Source organism: Ptychodera flava, chromosome 5, assembly GCF_041260155.1.
Source record: "Ptychodera flava strain L36383 chromosome 5, AS_Pfla_20210202, whole genome shotgun sequence".
NCBI classification, from domain to species: domain Eukaryota; kingdom Metazoa; phylum Hemichordata; class Enteropneusta; family Ptychoderidae; genus Ptychodera; species Ptychodera flava.
In genome coordinates this window covers 23,079,021-23,100,245 of record NC_091932.1, presented here as the reverse complement: position 1 = coordinate 23,100,245, position 21,225 = coordinate 23,079,021, and the positions used below count along the sequence as shown (strand labels likewise).

The 21,225-nt window shown below is 35.9% G+C and overlaps 2 protein-coding genes across 2 annotated transcripts in view; both read left to right on the top strand.

The window, feature by feature from the left end:
- LOC139133298 (histidine N-alpha-methyltransferase-like) overlaps positions 1-1,161 on the top strand; it is a 6,907-nt gene extending 5,746 nt beyond the window's left edge. Inside the window, exon 5 of the mRNA XM_070699828.1 lies at positions 706-1,161. Coding sequence (XP_070555929.1) covers positions 706-899 — 194 coding nt within the window. The 3' untranslated portion in view covers positions 900-1,161. The remainder of the gene's footprint in view (positions 1-705) is intronic.
- An 8,410-nt stretch (positions 1,162-9,571) lies between these two features.
- LOC139133586 (NXPE family member 1-like) lies at positions 9,572-19,471 on the top strand. Its single transcript, XM_070700318.1, has 5 exons — positions 9,572-9,661; positions 16,447-17,201; positions 17,580-17,632; positions 18,084-18,373; positions 19,340-19,471. Exons 1-5 carry the CDS (start codon positions 9,572-9,574, stop codon positions 19,469-19,471), a joined length of 1,320 nt encoding a protein of 439 aa, XP_070556419.1.
- The last annotated feature ends 1,754 nt before the right edge of the window (positions 19,472-21,225 follow it).

The window sequence follows — 21,225 nt, the reverse complement described above, 5'->3', positions numbered from 1 at the left end:
ATTTCACATTGATTGCAAAACGACTTCAAAAATGTCAAACTATGGAACAAAATAAAGCATTACACTTAGTCTGATTCAGGAAAGGGGAATTTGTCATTATCTTAATGATAGCATTTACATTTGCATTTTGTAATCATAAGCTTGTCTCACTTTGTAATAATTCACTTCCGCTGACACATTTATGAATCGACACATTCGCGTCCAATTATTTTAAAATAAAGGCACAAAGTGCAAACCTTCAATGTTCTAGGAAAGTTACTTCTACAAATTATGCAAAACAGGAACGATGAACTATGGAGACAGTATAGAAAAAGCATACATAGAAAGCCTCATTCTAGGATCACGATGAGATTAAAATTCAAACGAAATAATATTCAATAATTAAGCTCAGGGCATTCATTTATAAATGACACTCTGACACTTCGTTTTTCCCTGTCAGCTTTGCATTAGATTGACTTAAATTCTCAGATTTTTCAAATATGGTCACATGTCAGTATGGCTTTGTAATGCCCGTATCGATGTAACGTGATTCCAAAAATAACAAGAGATCTTTTGTAAAATGGGAAATACTGCAGATATCAATATCTGTATCGATCCCTATCGATTGACATTTTTAATTATCATACCCAATACAAAATTACATGTGATGATAGGATATCGTCATGTATTAATGAAATTGATTTTTTTTTGTTTTAACTATTGCAGATAGTATTGGTAAAACAATCGATTTGAAAGAAAGTGAGATCATTCATATTAATATCCCAGGAAACTCGAGCATGAAGTGGGACTGGAAACAGTTCGAAAAGCTCGCCAAACTAGCTGGACTGACAACCGACCAAAAATGGACCGATCAAGACAATCTATTTGCGTTAGGACTTATGAAAGCAGACTTACAATAATGTATTCTTTCAAAGGGTTCATTGCCTACAGTGGTAGAAAAAAGCCAGATGCCACAGAAGATGCGTCTTTTACAGTTAAGATCCGTTTACAGATACCTTCTTATATTTTCCTTCGCCGTGTCTTCAGTCAAATATTGACCCAATTACAATTATGAAAACAATCACATCGCAATATTTCATCGGAAGTTAGCAAAAGGGTACAAAAGACAGCTAATGTTTGTAAAATTTCATTTTTGAAGGTCCTAAACTTATAAGGCGTTGTTTCATTTTTACTTGTCACATTGCATTACCAAGAGGCAACAAGTCTTAAAGTACAATCTCCTTCCATATTCAGTAATGTGATATGCGTTACGTATCATTGACTGCTTTTCAACTTTATATTATTGCTGTCTTCTTTTATCTCTAAAGTGCATATCTCGTTGAATGCTCAACGTCAGCGTTTTCGTAAGAAAAAAAATACTTTTGACTTTTGGAAATGGTTTGTCATTAACATTTAACATTTTAATAACCACTCTTCTCCATAAAATTGCAATACGTAATTTTAAATTCATCTGATTTTTTGCATCAAGTAAACGACTGTAAGAACCACGAAATGTACATTAGAAATATATTGAAAAAACATAACACAGTTGCATGTTTATTGTAATCTTTAATTTTTTATTTTTAGCTTGCACCTCTTGCATTCTATACACATATAGATTTTTACAGTGAAAATTATTTTGTCGTATAATTAACAGGAGAAAATAGTAAGTATAATCGCAATATGCACAAAATAAGCCGATTTTCATGAATTGCTGTATGCATGTGTAAGCTTTCACTCCCCTGCAGAGGAGAAATAGTGTCTTTATTACCCACATCATTATTTTAAAAACCCCAACGTACTATAGAAGTTCTTCTCTCTTACCTATCGCATTCTCACAACCTATGCAGTGTATCGTACACATCATTTACGCCACCAAAGCCGTTGTCATAAAGTCTATTCAATTTGCATATGAGCGCTATCAAGGTTGAAAGACATACAACTCAACACGATAATTCTAGAGACACGATTAATTTTTTTAATATTGGAGAGGAAATTGAGTAGAATCTTAATATTGAGCGAGAGAACAAGAAGTAAATACACTAGATTTGTGAGTTAAAATATCGTTAAATGCTTTAAATGTAAATCATCCACAAAAAGCGCTAATGTACATATTTGAGTTTAAAACTTTCTTTTTAAGAGGTTTAACTCACAGATCGTTAAGCGTAAACCTGGCAATACAATCAACAGTCAAACCAATCAAAGGTCTTCAATAGGAACATCCTAATAAAGATTGTAAGAAATCAAGAAACAAATGAACTAGCAGCGCAAACGCTAAAAGACAAAAGATTTTGTTATTGTTTATTAATTATTAAAACTGAACGACTTCTAGTTATTAAAACTAAACGACTTCTGCCACATTGATGCTAATCGTTAGTCTGGAGAAATAATAGGCTGTGGTCTCTTTTGCAATGCACGTTCGAAATTTTATTCCTAGAAAAACTTCAACCCTTTGCAACCTTTCAGATTAAGTGATCTCTCAGAAACAGTGCGTCAATTTCTGAACATTCCCTTACACTGACTCTGTCATTAGGTGGCAATTACTCTGTTTCCTTTATTTAATTGAATTTCACACTGACTCTGCAAGATACCATCAGCTGTGTTCTGTCTCAGACATCTGGAACAGATAATGTCAACACAAAGGAAATACTAAGTCATCGTGTGATGGAATAGAATAAAAAGATTTGCATTTAATCTGCCTCAACGCAGTTTAGTTTAAGGTTTGCAATACGTCATGGATTAACTTTGACATAGACAACAACGAACGCATCAGCAAGGTACGGTATCACAAAAGAAAGGGGAGAAACTCTGAACAGCCGTGTCCAAAAAACTACTTTATATTAAACACTTCCCGATTTTACGAACGCCAGCAGTTTTCTAACATGCTGAAACGTGGACAGTTCGATTTATGGGTTCATCGGTTGCTTCTTTGGGCTGCAGCTGAAAACGCTGCTCGAAGCCGTGGAGTCAGTGTCCTGATGTGGTGCGTAAGAGCGGCAGCCGGAACTTGAAACCTTGACCTTCAGAATGTTTAATTTAAGCTCACATGATCGATACAGGTAAACAAAATACCAAAAAAGCTTCGGGATATGTGGTTCGTGGTTCAAGCTCAGCGCTGTCTATAAACACGGACATGAAAATCTATGTGCTTTTGACGGGAGAAACTCAGCGCTTACTGAGTAAAAACTGACAAGTCCGCAACAGTATTTTTATCTTCAATATTCCGTCCCAACTTATTAATATTGGCGATTTCGGGACTCTAAAATCCGAAGACGAACCTACACAAAGCGTCTCTTATCTTGACATCCCGGGTCTGCCAAATCTCCGATATATAACCAATAAATATAGGCAATTTCGGGACTATACCTGGTAATATTGATATTACAGGATACTGGAATGACTTCTTGCCTACCTTGTCTCGGCACGCCGGGTCTGAGAAATCGCCGATATTATATTTACCCGATAAATATCATCAATTGCGCCGGGACTCCTCGACTAATATCGATACCAGACGATCCTAGATTTACTTGCACTGTGTACTGTGTACATACATACATACATACATACATACATACATACATACATACATACATACATACATACATACATACATACATACATACATACATACATACATACATACATACATACATACATACATACATACATACATACATACATACATACATACATACATACATACATACATACATACATACATACATAAGCTTACATACATACATACATACATACATACATACATGCATACATGCATGCATGCATGCTCGCACGCACGCATCGTTGTTGAATCAATACAATGTAGCGTGCAAGGTATTTGATAGGTACGTTGTTAGTAAAAGTGTATGTAATACGGACTAATTTTGTATTAAATCTCAACTCCCACTATGTATGGTTGACACGTAACATTTAAAATGTGGTGTCTTCTATAACTAGTATTAAATTCGATAAATAATATGTTTTGGTGTCGACGTTTTGAAACAATCTCAGAGCACTTGTTGAACTGCATAGATTTGTTCGGCATTATGTGCAGCTTTTCCGTTAAAAATAGATTACATCCTTGCTTATTTTAGCGTCACTAGATGCTCCTGCATTATTTGGCAATTATATATATACATATATATATATATATATATATATATATATATATATATATACATATATATATATATGTGTGTGTGTGTGTGTGTGTGTGTGTGTGTGTGTGTGTGTGTTTATATATATATATATATGTGTGTGTGCATAATTACAGGGGGAGTTGGGCCGGGGGAATTCCGCGCACACCACTATTCATGGTGTCTATGATGAAATTATATGAATAGTTTTTTCCAATACAAAAATAGGTAAATCTTTGCATTTGTGTACTCTTGATTATTGATATTAATTTTCTTGATTAGACTAGAGTGGTTACAAGTCTATGGTTGTGCAACAAATTTGATTTTGCAATTTAACTGAAATGTCGATTCACTATGCATTGCGGTCTATGATGAAACTATGATTTTTTTAGCGGTCTATAATGTGCATGTATTTTGTTGTGATTTGCTATTCAGGAAATATCTGATAATCAAAGTTTTGGCCATAAAATCAGCTTCTGTCAAAAGTGACCCTCCCCCAAGATAGGTTCATAAAACGTGACCCTCCCCTTGAATTGTTTTCTAAAAAGTGACCCTCCCCCCAATTCCTCCGGCCCACCCCCTGTAATTACTGAAGGCTCCCTTATTTATATTGTAAAGTTTGTCAAACCTTCTGACTACCGTTATTTAATCAGTCTGAAGATCCTTTTTATCAGCTTCTATAGTTTTTGATATTTTTATTTTGGTGTTATGCGTACTAATTAGACTTGTTCACCAACAAGTAAAACTTTCCATTTCATAATTTGATGGATACCTTGAGGGCGCCACTCACGCAGTACAGCTGTATACAGCTGTAGCATGGAAGTATAATACTTCCATGGCCGTAGCAATCGATCTTGCCAGTATAACTTTCTCCCACCCTCAATCACATTAATATTTGCTCAACTAATCTAGACACACACACACAGAATGTCTTTCAAATATGAATCACGAAGAAAGATACTTTGAAAATTAATTGCATGAGGCAGTAAGAATAAGTAGTTAGTATCGCTGCTCAAGTGCAATCACTGGACGCCATATTTGCTCTGGCCCATTCCAAATTCTGGTACAGGTGTCAAAGTCCTCACTGTGTTAGGCCTTTTTTAAATGACATTTTAAATTCAACCCTAGATTATCAAAGCTTACGGTATTAGTACGTGCCTCTATCTTCACCTACAAACTAATGTTTATCACTAACAAAATTAAGCATCTCCCTACTGATTAAATACAACTTTCCTTTACTGATATATACCTTCAACAAAATGGTACAACTCAAAACAAGGCTTGAATCTCATCAGAATATAAGTACATCAGCCAATCGGAAAACTGGACATAGGCCAATGGGAAAACTGAAAATCAGCCAATCGGAAACTGGACATACGCCAGTGAAAAACGTCAAGCCAATTACAACATATTTCAAAATAGCCATGCATTCAGTTCAATTTTTAACGTACTATTTCAATTGTTAGCACAGATTTATATATATATATATATATATATATATATTATATATATATATATATATATATATATATATATATATATATATTTATTTATTATTTATTTATTTATTTATATATAAGCCATGGTATTTTTTCACGAGTAAATTAAAATGATAATAACAGCTCAATATTACAAGTGGTTGAAATGCAATAGAAAATGGCAGTTGTATGCAAAATACCTCTATGAGAAAGATAAATAACTCGTGTTTTTCGCGGAGCCGCACAACTTCTCGCCTTCGGCTCGAAGTTGTACGGCTCCGCGAAAAACACTCGTATACGATGACGTCAACAGAGAAAAATTCCATGGGATTATATATTTATTACATGAACAGTCTTCTTATTTTTCTTTGACGTGGATGGATCAAAATTATTGTAACAAATTGCATGATTTTTATCGCGATTTTATGTTTTATTTACGCGGATTACTTACATTTAATGAGTAAAGCGGTCCGTCACGCAGGAGATGTGCACATGTTTATATATATATATATATATATATATATATATATTATATATATATATATATATATATATATATATATATATATATATATATTAGGTTTTAAAATTTAAAACTAGGGGACAAAATAAAACATAAAACATTAACTTAGAGCAAATTTATCATTATCTTAACAGTATCATTTACATAATTATAAGCTTGTCTCTCTTTATAAAAATACACTTCCAATGAAACCTTTATGAATCGACATATTCGCTTCCAATTATTATATGACAAGGGCATACAATTTTAATCTTGCTACATGTACTCAATCCATGCAGTACAAATTTTGATCGCGTGACCATCGCAAAAACCAAACCCAATGCATGATCATTTCCTGTTGCACTTGGTTTTATGTTATTGTAAACGGGGTTACAAGCTAAACATTATCTTTGAATGCTTTTGTGAACAAAATTCACTCTTGTATATTTCATAATCTTCCCAATTGGCGCAAAGAAAACTAGTATTTCACCCTAACGATACATTAGCGTCCTTGGCGGCGGTAAATGAAGCTGAAATTCAAGCCGATTTAGATTATAACAATACTGGCGCCACGAAATACCAGCACGGTATCGGCAACATTGTCTTACTCGTTTACACATTTCAAAATTCACCCAGTTATTTATCTTTCTCATGGAGGTATCCTGCATACTACCGCCATGTTCTATTGTATTTCAACCATTTGTAATTTTGAGCTGTTATTATCAGTTTAATTTACTGCATGGCGTTGGTTTCAAAAACAAGAATTGTAGCATGCCACACACGGGCAAGTGATGATTTGTACTTTTGTAGCTTTTCCATCGTCGGTAGAAATCAAAGTAATGTATGTCATCTTATTGTATTTTTATGGCGTCGGTATCCGACATAGCCAAGATGATGTATAAGTGGACAGACTAACCTATAGGTAGAGACATTCACTCAGGGACTTTCACTCAGGACTAACTCGGACACTCGCTCAGGACCACAGTTACACGTACCTCCCTTGTGGAGTGACCAAGACAGTACATTCGCTCAGGGGCTTACTAGGACAGACTCCAGTAGCAACACTACAGGCTGAGTCGCAGACTGATGTATCGTTGGCTGGGCTGTGAGGCCTAGTCATGGTTCCGTATTCAATCAACAAGTTCAACACCCGTCGTCAGTTCCAGCTTCTTTCTAGATGATACGACATATGTATCGCCAATGTTTTAAAATCATGCGAAACAGTAAGCAATGAACTATGGAGGCAGAATAGCGATAGCATGCATAGAAACTATCACTATAGCACCACGATGCGACAAAAAATAAAAATGGAATAATATTCAATGAACCACAGGGCATTAATGTGTTAGTGATACTCGGACATTTCGATTTTCCCCATCAGCTTTGGATTAGATTGATTTTAGTTCTCAGATTTTTTCAAGCATGATGACATGTCGGAATGGCTTTGTAATGCCTGTATCGATGTAACATGATTCCAAGCATAAAATGCGATCTTTTGAAAACTGAAAAATAGTGCAGATATCAACGTCTGTAATGATCCCATTAATGTTTTATTGACATTTTAAATCACAGTATCCAATCTCAAGTTACATGTGATGATAGGATATCATCATGGATTTATAGAATCGATTTCGTTCTCGATTTTAATTATTGCAGAGAGTATTGGTAAATGTGAAAGAAGGCGAGATCATCCATATGAATAACCCAGGAAATTTGAGCATGAAGTTGGATTGGAAACAATTCGAACAGCTCGCCAAACTAGCTGGATTGACAACCGACCAAAAATGGACCGATCAAGACAACCTATATTATGCAAGCAGACTTACAATAACGTGTTCCTTCAAAGGGTTCATTGCCTGCAGTGGCAGACCGTTGCCGTGGCTTCAGTCAAATATTGATCCAATCACTATTGTGAAAACAATCACATCGCAATTTCATCGGAAGTTAACAAACAAGTAAAAAAAGAAGCTAAAGTTTGTAAAAGTCTATTTTGAAGGTCCTTTACTTTTAAAGCATTGTTTATCTTTACTTATGACACTGGATTACCAAGATGCAGCGAGTTTTAAAGTAAAATGCAATGTGCGTCAGCTATCATTTACTTCTTTTCAACGATATATTTGTTAACTCCTTCCGCCTCAAAAGTGTATATCTCGTTGAATGCTTAACGTCAGAGTTTTTGTGAGACGAAAAACATTTTTTTACTTATGGAAATGTTTTGTCATTATCATTTATAATTTTAATGACTTCTCTTCACTAAACTATAAAATTGCATTATGTAATTTTATTCATCTGATCTTTGCATCAAATAAATGACTGTAAGTACCAAAAAGGATATTAAAATAATATTGAAAAAGACAATACACTTGCAAGTTTATTATTATACTCTTTAAATTTTAATTTTTTGCGTGCATCACATGTATTCTAAACACGTAATATTTCATATGGTGAAAATAATTTTGTCGTATGATTAAGTAGACAGAAAAAATGATTGTAATCACCATATGCACAAAATAAGGCGATTTTCATGAACGTTCCGCTCTAGAGGAGAAAGTGTCTTATTGCCCATATTATTTGTTTCAAATAAACCTAGCGTACTATAGGGTTCTTTTCTCTTATCTATCTCATTCTGAAAACCTATACAGTGTACTGTACACGTCATTTACGCAGCAAAAACCGTTGTGATAAAATCTAATCAATTTTTCTTATGAGCTCTATCAGTGTTGAAAGACCTACAAGACAACTCATTAATTCTTGAGACACTACGAATATATTAAAGTGGATATTGAGCGGATTCGTACTATTGAGCGAGAGAACAAAAATTAAATACACTAAATTAGTGAGTTAAAACATCGTTAAATGCATTAAATGCAAATCACCCTCAAAAAGCGCTCATGCATATATTTTGAAAACTTCGTTTAAACAGATCATTAAGTATGAATCGGGTTATACAATCAACTGGCAAACCAATCAAAGATTTTCAATCGGAACGTCCTAACAGATATTTCATGAAATCAAGTAGACAACAAGCATTGCAAACGATTTGTCATTGTTTATTAATTATAAAATATAAACGACTTCTGCACAGTTATACTAATCGTTAGTCTGGAGAAATACTAGGATGTGGTCTCTTGTGCAAGGCATGTTTGAATTTTTATTTTCGAAAAACTTTAACCTTTGCAACCTGTGAGACTAACTGATCTCTTAGAAACAGTGTGTCAATTTTTGAAAAATTCGTTTACATTGACCCTTTTGTCTGTGCAGTTAATGTAGAAAATTAGGTGGCAATTACTCCTTTTCCTTTATTTAATTCAATACCACACTGACTCTGCAAGATACCATCAGCTGTGTTCTGTCTCAGAATTTATCTCAAACAGACGAAACACCAAGGAAATACCGAGCCATCATGTGATGGAATAGAATAAGAATATCAACGTTTAATCACGCTCACACGTAGTCTAGTTTCAGGTTTGCAATGCATCATGGGAACAAATGCATTTATGAACATTGTCAGCGAAGGACACATGCAGTTCCTCCAAGGTAGAGTTGGTGAATATGTTGAAAATCAGCAGGTAAGTGAAAATATTAAATTGTTTCCATTATTTGCATGTGAGTTGCAAAGTCGCTAACATAGAAAGCTTTTGTTATACTTTATGGAACGTGATGAGGCACAAGACCGATCTCTGAATGAATACATCGGTTCTTACATTCATTAAGTGTATAAAATGTTGCCTCCCATATTCAGATATTCGGCTTAAAGGTGATCGAGTCACTTGCTACGTCATCGTAGCTGCAAACAATAGAGAGGTTTAGTTACACGTAATTACCAGTACGTCTGACGGCGCGCAGTGGCGTACGCGTATCCGTGCTCACGTGTGAATAGAGAGGTTTAGTTGTGCGCTCCCTATTATTTTGCTGCATATTTTTCTCAGAAACATGCAAAATTCATGTAATTTTTAAGAAACATGAATTTCGATAAGTGAGGACCACTCTTATAGTAGCTCGTTGTACCCTCGAACTACCTTAAATCGGCCGATTTTCTTTGATACAGTTATTTATGTGGTTTAGAGAATTCTTTTAGAAGGCGTCAGACAAAAAGTGGAATGCGACTACAACATTTCGTTCATGTAAGGAAATTATGGCAAGTACTCCTTGTACAGTTGCAAACTCTACGAAATATTCTGATATCAAAGATGTTTGCTAATTTACAATGATACCTTTTGAGTTTGCTTGTCTAAATTCGTGGAAATCATTGAGAAAATCTCAAAAATACTACACGTAATTATGACTACGTGTAGAAGTGTTGTTTGACGTCTGTGCTACACGTACGCGACGTCTGGTTATCACGTGACAAAGACGCTACGCGTACTGATCGAACGTAATTACGTGTAACTAAACCTCTCTAATAGAACGCGCATTCTACGACGCGCGCGTCCACTGTACGGGACCGTGCTCACTGTAAAAATTACACCGTGGTTTTGATGGAAACCTATCTTCATACAACTTATTGTCAGAGCTTTTAGCATGAAAGCGGATGTTGTTAGTGATGATTGAATGATCATTATATTATCTTCGGGTTGTAAGTTTTAAATGTTTGAATTTTGATAAATTTACAAAGTATTCAAAATTCCCAACAAAGTAATTTGAAAAGGACATATTTCTCATCAAATTGTGATTTTTTTCCATTTCACATATGGGGAGGGGGTGATGGTCAGCGATGTAGCATTGTAAATAGGCTGGCTGGTGATCCCATATTTTTATTTGGTGCATATAATGTGCAATATCTGAACAATAATTTATGTGAAAATAAACAAAATTGTTGGATTGGAAATCTAAAGAATTCTACAAAGTAACGATAAGGCGTGGTCATTATATTTAAGTGTGCAACAGCTTTAACTGTCATTTTGGAAGGCCTGAGAAGTGATAATTTAAATTCTTAAGCACATATTCAGCGAAAAAATAGCTAAATCCTTCATTTATCATTCATTGTGGTTCACATGTAAATTAAACAAGTGCAGCATTTCAAGAAAGGAACTGAAAGTAAATATATCGGGTTGGACAACGCTTAGGGGAGATTCATAATTTCTGTCATTCGAATGGGATAAAGAGGGTGATTTTCAAATCCCTCTAGCTGCCAAATTATAATCTGGTGACATGTTGATTTTTTGTCGTAATTTCATCCTCACATATAAGTCTTACTGTTAGAGCAAAATGGTAAAAAAATTAGTGGCTCGATCATCCTTAAGTGTGATTGATTTAGGTAAATTTTAAATGAATTACTTTAGTTTTTTTATATTTGTTCCTGTTTATTATCTTTTATCTTATGTATTTGCCAAATATGAACATACTTTGTTAGTTCTGGCACACTATGGCCATCTTGTCAGATTAGGCTCTCGACAAAGAATACTAACAAAGAACTATCTTCTAATTAATTTCAATTTTTCGCCATCGAATTATGAAATTTGAAAAAAATATGACACTCCGGGTTTAAATGTCCCTTGATCCCGGCATGAGGTCATCAAAGATCAAAAAGAAAAAACCTAGTACCCGTGTGGCCTGAAAACCTTTAAAATACGGTACATTTTCAATAGAGTTCGAACTCAAAACGTACGGCACCAAGTCACCTGGTGGAGAAGCCTCAGACAAAACCGCTCGGCATACTTTTATAAAATAATATCCTATAAATGTAAGTTGAGAAAGTTTTTCCCAGGAAAAGCAAATGCATAGCTTACGAAACAGACAAGAAAAAGCCACAGACAAAACACCCGGCATTCTTTTCACAAAATAATATCCTATAAATGTAAGTTGAGAAAGATTTTCCCAGGAAAAGCAAATGCATAGCTTATGAAATATTGAATCTCACAGACAAGGGAAGACCAGAGACAAAACCACTCGGCATTCTTTTTATAAAATAATATCTTATAAATGTAAGTTGAGAAAGATTTTCCCGGGAAAAGTAAATGCATAGCTTATGAAATATTGAATCTCACAGACGATCAATTAATATCAAGTTACAATGATGTATCCAGCAGACTTTGTAATTTGATCAGTCTTGTTTTGAACTGCCGCATACAGTGCTCGATAAAAAGAATTCGCAAAGTTGCAAAAATTCTAAGAGAAATGCCATAGGTTGTGATACAGTTATTATCAGTCCATTCAATATCGTACTTTTCGCCTTTGCTTTCTTTGAATTCACCCTCGCTTTACGCAAAATGAAAAAGACCAATGTGGACTCTTAGATCCATTAACCTTAATTTCGTGTTCTGTGTTGTAGCTTACAGTCGATAAAACATCAAAATTCCAGTAGTATGTTTTTTTTCATTTTTTTGGTTATTTCTTTTAAACCTATGTCAGAGAAGGAAATACGTTTGTCAGTACGAAAGTCGAATCGCTGATAACTACTATACTTAAGAGAGAGTTCACCTACTTTTTTCACATTTTTGCCATTTCTTTGCCTTGAAGTTGGGATTCGTTATTTTTTAAGTAGATACAAAGCATTTGTTTTCAAAAATGGCGGAGCAGCTTTAAACCTTTTGCCGATGTCGATTTACTGTGTTCATGATGCAATGAACACGACTGGAACTAATTTGGTGTAATTGGATGGTGAAGTAATGTCTTTAAAATCTGCAAATGTAAGCTCATCTGCTTTTCTTTTTTCGTTACACACTTGTTTTTATGAGTATGTGTAATATTGAGATATTCAGCTATAAGGCACCTAACACCTCCCAAATTAGTTCCAATCGTGTTAATGAAAGAATTATTGGCTGCAATTTTCCATGGCTTGATTTTTTAGATTGGTACCTATACAAAATTGAAAGATCTTGCTCCATAGTGGTAGAATCCATAAGTTAGAATAGTAGCTCACTTTTTGCTATTAATATATTACTCAATTGCCTCAGATAGATGCATTTTGACTCGTTCAGCGATGTTTTTGTTCAGTACATGACATTTAACGTTACATATAAGTGATATCGATATGTTATATCTCCATGGTAACACAAATATCGTGATTATGTCGATCTCTAAAATGGCATTAAATTGGACGCAGGGAGAGTAAGATTTGCATTTTTGAAGGTTTGTGCTAAAGGGATGGATCATAATATACAATGCACGTACCTACGCTTCCGGGCGATAGAGTCTAGCCGCATTAACTTCTAGACCTTTCTTACTAAGATGAGGCGTATATTAGCATTGTATTCGCATATTTGGAGCAACGCATGGGATTGAAGTCGACGGACAGTAAAAGATAGACCAATGCACAGGATTACTATGAATTGTCACCTGGGTTGTTAGTTTTGTTCGACAGGGGAAAAGGCGAAAAAGAAATTATGAGTTTATGACTGGTTTGCGATCAGGTTACGAAAAGTTTACCAAATGATTTACTGAAGATTTGGGATATTCCGTGAATATTAAATGACATTAAGTTTGGCATTAGCAAAATTAAAAAACCACCTAGTTTGAGCACCGATTTACATAAGAGCCGATACTTTATTAGTCTTTATATTTAGATCAAGCAGCTTGTGTCCGTGCTTTGGTGTTTGTCTTTTAATTGTTTAAAACTATTAAGGTAAAGTGCACCGCTTCATTGGGCTATACATTATAATCTCTACAGCTCAAATTTTGTACTATTGTACTCCACATTGTACGAGAGCACCACAAGCGTCGCCCAGTATTGCCTAAGCTTGCTGAAAAGAATGGGATCGCTATGCAGTGCACATGCACGTGTTCAAAATTTGTAATGGTTCAAACATCTGAAAACACTTGTCACTGTTCATAAGCATGGGGCATTTTGAAGGCAGTAGTCAATCAAATGATCTAAAATTGATTTTGTGAAAACCGAATTTTAAATTTTCCCTATTACGTTAACACAGGACTTAGCTGCCGTTTCGAATTTCAAATTTTGAAAAGTGTCCGTCACATATGGTCTATCGAATGGTGACCCAATATTTTAATTTCTCGATTATAAAATAAATGAAATGACCACTTCATACAGAACGTTTATACAAAAGATAACAATTCATATCCAGCCTCTTAATATACATCATATTGACGAGATTGCCATGGAAACGTGTCGCTACAAGTCTTAAAATTTGCGCATCTTTAAACTTTGTCTGTCAAACAGGTTCATTCTGAAATTTTTCAACGTGGATCAGTTGACTATTTTTTCGTTTTTCGTAACTTTAATGTTAAGGTTTAATACGAATGTCATTTATAAATAAAAAAAATAAAATTAGAATTATCCGCACAGGTGTATGCGGTAATATATCATACCGGTATATTGATGGTGCAAATACAGCGATCTGATTGTCGAGACGCGAAAAGAACCGTGGTATATAGGCGATTTAGGCCGGCATACGCGCGAGCTCTCAGCTTGAGCAAAAATCCGTTTATATAAATCCGTAAATATAAATCAAAGACACAAACGATTTATTCATATCGCCTTTCAGAGGAGACTGCTATATCAAATAGTGCATGACTCGATGTATTGCATAAGGTAGTTGAATTTATCCATGAAAATATTGTGTTAAGGGCACGCTATTTTTAAGGTAGTGAGACTGTTCGCGCCTCGAAAATGAAGAACTTTAGGTACTCCATGAGTTGTAACAACAAGTATTGACCAAAAACGTATCCAAATCTCTGTCCCAGAGGAGTAGTGCGCCTTAAACAGTCCCATTGATCAGATCGTTGTATCTGTAGTCTCTTCAAATAATGACCTTTCCGATTATTGTAGAATGAAAACTTTGACTGTGGTTGTATTGATGGTATTGCTTGGCCTGCTTGCACAGTTCTCCGTACACCTTTGGATCAAATGTCCGGTAAGTGCACTGCGACATTCCAGGTGGTTTTACCACTGATGAATGTTTCTTCGGTTCCTACGTATACAGTCATACAATATCACAAGGTTGTACTGTACAACATGTGTCACTAGTCGGTAAATATTCTGCTTATCGTTAATACGTCAAATGGAACTCGCATAGGCCTCACATACTTAGTTTAGTCATGTGCATAGAGATAGGTATCGCATATCCACTGAAACATGAGTAGGAATCCTTCCTTTTTTACAATTGTATTAACAGTACCTGGTGTGGATATTGGTCAAGTTTATTCCTGCAGGGCCTGGTTCTATCGGAATAGTTTTACCAATATGGCTGGTCTTTTCCGACAAAAAGGACCGAGAATAGCATGTTCAAAATAAATCAGAAGTTTGCCTTAAAGATAAACGTATATTGTTTCATAGTTTACAATATATTAGAATATATTTCGAAATATTAGAATGATAGAATTAACCATCTGCAAATATCGTAACGTATTCAATAAGATCATTGAATGAGACTTGAAACGATTTTACTTGAGCACGAACCCCATTCTGTTCTGTAAAATAACTTGCGCGCCGGGCTGCAGAAGGCGGCGGCAAACATCTGATTGATACGTTCACGTCATTGCAGTACGATACCAATCTTGTTTGCTTAACCACATGGTCGCCGCCATTGCAGTCCCATGATTCTTGTGATTGCGCCATCGCACATCCCATGCCTACACTGAGATTACAGTCGTCTTTGAAATTATGAATCAGTCATTTTTGATAAGTAACGTCTATGGTTAGATACTTTAATCTGTAGAATTTTCTGGTGTTTCATTGTGAATACAGCGATAAAAGAAAATCGATAGGTTTCCCAACTTCCAGAGTCCATTACAATCTCTGCGTTGGTAGCAATAGTGGGGTCCAGGTATTTTACTGTGAACTTGTCGACTAAACCAGCTGGAAAAAGTCGCGGCATCGCATAAAGTTGTAGCCTTAGTTCGCTAGAATTATCAGTAATATTTCATGGAAAGTCAGCAATTACAGACGTTCTTAATGGAGGAAAATGCACTTGTTTGTCCCAGCAAAAGTCAAGTATTTATACAATAATCGAATATACAAAGAAGTCGCATTTTCTTCCCAACGAAAGAGATATTGTCCTGAAGCCCTTGTTAACCATCCTTCATAAATAATTGTATATGATTGTCCAGATATCCTGCAAGTGCAAATTCTCAGCTTTTGTTTTTCCCCTTATTTCTGGCAGTTGTCAAAAATGTAAGGAAGAGTTTGGGAAACGAAGTGGCATGGCTACTTCATGCATAATAGATTCTGGAACTATAGCTGTATAGGCTAATAAGGAGCTATTAGTGCTTCGTTTGCCAGTATTATGTGTTTACGACATGTAGAACCTCAGGAACCAGCCGGAGCGTTGCATTCACGTAGTTGTAGTAGAACGAAGAGGGAAACCTTTTATTATCGCGACTTAGATCTACTATCAGATTAGGTATATTATCGTGCAAAGTTTATACCCTTTATTATTTCTATTTTTCTTTTTAGAATTTAAATCGTGTACAGAGTGTATCGAATAATCATCATAACAAATTTGTGGTAAACGTTGACGTGGATGGTCAGGTGCCAGTTGAAGCTACGTTTACAAAGATGCAGAGTTTTGATAACCATGAACCATACAAAGCAGGCAGAGACCGGGATGTACCTTCACTTGTCCCTAGTAATCAAGGCAGGACAAGTGCGATAACGTCGACGTTTGCCATTGTAAATAAAAATCCGATAGAAAAAGGTGACATGATTATAATCAAGATTAACACCTATGATAACTACAAAAATATCCGGTCGCTTGGGGGCGATCTTCTCCGAGCGACACTGTTCAACAAAGATGATAAGTTTGCAACCATGGGAAGAATTGTTGACCATGAGAATGGTTCGTATACGGCCTATTTCTACGCGGGATACGCCGGGAAAGTCTCCGTTGAAGTCGTGTTGGCTCTCCAGCGTGAGGCGATACAGTGGCAGGATAATGTTTTCCGAAAGAGCGAACCGCGTGCTTGGTGGGTCGGAAAGTTCATTCAAGGTGACACCAATGAAACCTCGCAGTGCTACGTTATTAGAGAAGGCACGTGGACGGACAAATGCGACTTCCCTTACGGGAAAGCTCTCGGAAAGACAAGATTCCTTTGTGATACTCCGAAGTCCCTTCCTTGCCATACACTTTCTTACATATCTTCACTTAATATGCCTCCGTTGTCTTCGTATTTAATCAGCGAATTAATAGAACATGATTACTTGTTCGAAGCGTAAGTATTGCGATGCTTGCACCTTCCTCTTATGTATTTTTAGTTTGCTAAATACACTCGTTTTTTGTGTCGTCCCATTTGACAATTTTATCTGACATTGGATCTTCCTTTCTTTGATGTTGATAAAAGGAAGACTACAACATAACTCTTATATCATGTAAATATTTTTGGTTCAAAGACAAAATAAAACATGATTGATTGTCAATGAGCGGATATAACGTTCATAGATATGTTGCTAAATATATCATTAACCCTATTTGTTTTTGTCTGTCTCAAAAAAGACGTACAGTTATTAGACATTATCAGTTTTAACATCCTTACTTGGAGTGATATATTTTGCTAAACTGCAGCACCAACTTTTTTAAAACTTCATTGCAGACCAAATGCTATGCAACTAATCAATGGGAGTGTGTCCACTTTAGTTATCGAAGGTAAATTTTATTTTGATGTGAATTGTTTATTTTTCATCTTATTCGATACACTTGATCTATGCAGTTCGTTCACATTTTAACTTGTTCTGATCATTGTGTCTTCCATTGACATATTAATGCACTGTATTTTAAATCAGTATTCCTCAAATAAATGCCATGACATAAGGGAAAACTCAAAGTCGATGGATTTCTACTGGTATAAGTTGAAGATAACAATTTTGATGGATGACATTCCACTCTTGTTACCCCTAAACAGTTTAAATGACCCCATAACAGTACATTTGAAAATACAACATATCGTACGCAAGGTAACATCTTTTTATCGCAATGCACCTCTTCAGGTAACCATCTCAAGTTGCAATGAGCAAAAATAAATATAATATAAATCGAATGCAGCCTACTATGACACATTGTCAGCTTTGAATAATTATTTCATGCCATTTTCTTTCAGATTCAAAACCAAAAGACCCTAAAATTCCGAGGTGTCAGGCAGATCTTCCCGTCCCTCCGTCAGACGGATATTGGCTCGGTGATCGATGGCACTCGCGCATATGCACAAGCAGGGAGTGGTTGGAACCGAAAGACGTACAGCAGTGTCTGCGAGGAAAGAATGTTTACTTCCTCGGTGACTCTACCACCAGACAGTGGTTTCAAAAATTCTTGGAAATTGCTGGTTATCCGCTTGTTGTGACTGATTCAAACTGGAGACAACGGGTCGTCTCGATTCCGAAAAAGTACAGGGTAACGGGACAGGATGACTATAGTTGGGAAATTGAGGATTTGAGAAACAGCATTAGGTTTCTATATCGGCACCATGCTCTTTCCCGCCACCAGGAAGTGCCGATAAATCGCTTCCCTTTCATAGTTGATATCTTGGACGCGCTGACTGCGCCAGAGTGTAACTACGTGATTGTGATAAGTCTTTGGGCTCATTTTGACACCTGGACGGTAGAAAGCTTTCTTGAACGACTTCTTATCATAAGGAAGTCCATTGAGGAGCTCAGAAATCGCTGTTCTCAGACGCTCATAGCTGTTAAAGGTCCACATGAACGCAATAGTCCGTTTACCTATTGGCTTCTTTATGACATGATACGTATACTGAGAACCACGTTTGTTGGACACGGCATCTTTTTCATCGATATATGGGATATGAACTTTGCATACGCCATTGCTAATACGCAACAAATGGCCATACACATGCCAATGCAAGTCATAAGGCAGGAAATATTTCTATTTTTGTCGTTTGTATGTACATAAGAAACCTTTTCACATTCTAATTGATATGACAGTGGCGAATGTGGTAGGTGCTGATTTTGTGCTAAGAAACTTCGTAAATACTATCGCATTACTTATTGTTAGATTGGGCGATAAATATGATGATAAAATAACATCAATGTAATATTATTTATTAATTATAATACATATATCGGTTTCGGAGTGTTCCCGAACATTTTTTTACTTGAAAGGAAACAACGTAAGCAAATCAAATGGCCGCCGCTCTCAACCTACAATGCGATGTCGAGGAGATAAAATTGAAAGGCATTGAGGAGTAAGAATATTTAAAGAAGCTTAGTTCGGGAATCTTGTAATGTGATCCCAAGCGTTATTTTATTGACTTTCTTTCATTTATTTAATTTTTTGGGGAGGGGCAAGTACTGATAAACATTCTACCATTCGCATGGCAAGGTAAGATCTATCTCTGAATAGGTAGTGAGCGCATGTAAATGCGACAGTGACTTCATGCGAGCAGCACCCATTGACATGGCAACTCTCACATCGCATCTCACGCAGTATAAACACACCCATGCTGATACGATGGAGGGAGCAGGCGATACTTGAAATTACTTCCAAATATTCGTGTATTGGATATATTTTTCTGTCGCAAAAAGTATTTCAAAATACTAACAATTTCTCGGATGATAGTGTTCTTTTCACAAAAACTATAGACAAAGTGATAATGTCTGTATTGCAATTCTACTGTTTACAGAGTACGTACATGAACTAATATTTTAACAAGATAAAAAACGAATTAGATTTTAACGGAGACCGGAATAACTGATAGGATAGTGTTGGGTGCTGCCGAGGGAAATAAACTCCCAAATCTCCAAACCTTTCAGTTACAGTCATTATAGTTCTTTCGTTTCAGTTTTGGCCATTACACTTTAGTGCAGGTTAATGCAGTTTTACCAAAAAAAAACAAACATATCGATAATATGCGAGTATGTTTAATATGAGCGACAACTATCACGTCAGAGTTCTTTGCATGTCAGCTGTCTGTGGCACACATTTCAGAGAGTATCGTTGCAGAACCTCCGTTGTCTGTTGTCCGTTTATGCCGATAAAGAAAGAGAAATGACGCGTCAACAAAATTTACCCGCATTTTGGGTTAGGGCGCCCCCATTGACCATTTTGGGCATGTCTTCTCAACATTGAGGTTGGAAGCACAGTGTTGACCAGGAAGAACTGGTCACGATCTTTTGAGTTTACCAATGTTTAGAAAGTTATTGAGTTACTGAGTTTCAGAGGTTAATAGAGTGATGTAAAAGTTTACAATGTTGATGTCACATCCGGTTTTTAATAAACGGATGCAGTTCGTAAACACTGGTACTGGAGGTCTGTACATTTTCTACTGCTGGTCGGAGCGTTTGCTATTGGATGATGTGTGTCAAACTCATGTAAACGGAACTCTTCTCATTAATGGTAAAATCAAATCTGTAGAGGCTATCGTGGACGAAATATTCACTGCCAAATACAAAGGCTCTCCTACGGCTGTCAAATGTTTTACTGCCGGGAGAGCGCAATTTCATTCAGCAGAACTACAATCACAATCAATCATCCAAATACGATGATTACAATTTAACAACTGAAAATATACTACTAAGTAGGTGCATATTCGAATAATTATTCTAAGTAAGAGTGGCCACAGTGTTCTCTGGAGTGGCAGTGGTCATACTTTTACGTTACAGAATATAACATATTCGGATACGCATTATAAATGATTGCAAGCAGGAATCGGGTCACTTATTGCATTGTCCGACCACATAACTGTAACGAAGGGTGGGAATATTTCTTCACAAAATAGAAAGCATCCATTATTTTTCTCTCCAACATGTGTTTTACTCTTGCTATTCCCCGTAAATGCGTTGTATGTGTCTTTCGAATTATTGGAAAAACCTGTGTTGACTGCGTAACAATCAATTTATTTTTCCCATTTAAAGTTTGCGACAACCCCTTCAACGAAGTGTGCTCTTCGTTCACGGCATTATATTTGTTATTTTTGTAGAACTGTTCTTGAAAGTTATATTTCCCTTCTCAAACGATGCATGTGAAGTTATGATGACAGCATTGTGAGAAATTAGGAATAAATAATAAATAATAAATAAATAAATAAATAAATAAATTTTTTGCTATAACCCAAACGGGATTCGAGCCCGCACACACTTCACGGCAACATCGCCTAGCTGCTAGACCTCACACAAAACCAGTCGACTACCGTTTCCAACCAAAAGAGTTGGTCACAGCAACCGACTTAAATGTTACAATCCTGTGCGCGACCATAAAAACGTATATATACAAAGCAAAAAACACGTTCA

Bases quoted from the DNA above. Each gene is read 5' to 3' on its own strand.
- LOC139133586 (XM_070700318.1), top strand. From the start codon at position 9,572: ATGGGAACAAATGCATTTATGAACATTGTCAGCGAAGGACACATGCAG. The intron at 9,662-16,446 runs GTAAGTGAAAAT...TTTTCTTTTTAG, and splicing joins AATATGTTGAAAATCAGCAG to AATTTAAATCGTGTACAGAG. The intron at 18,374-19,339 runs GTAACGGGACAG...ATCTCTGAATAG, and splicing joins CGATTCCGAAAAAGTACAGG to GTAGTGAGCGCATGTAAATG.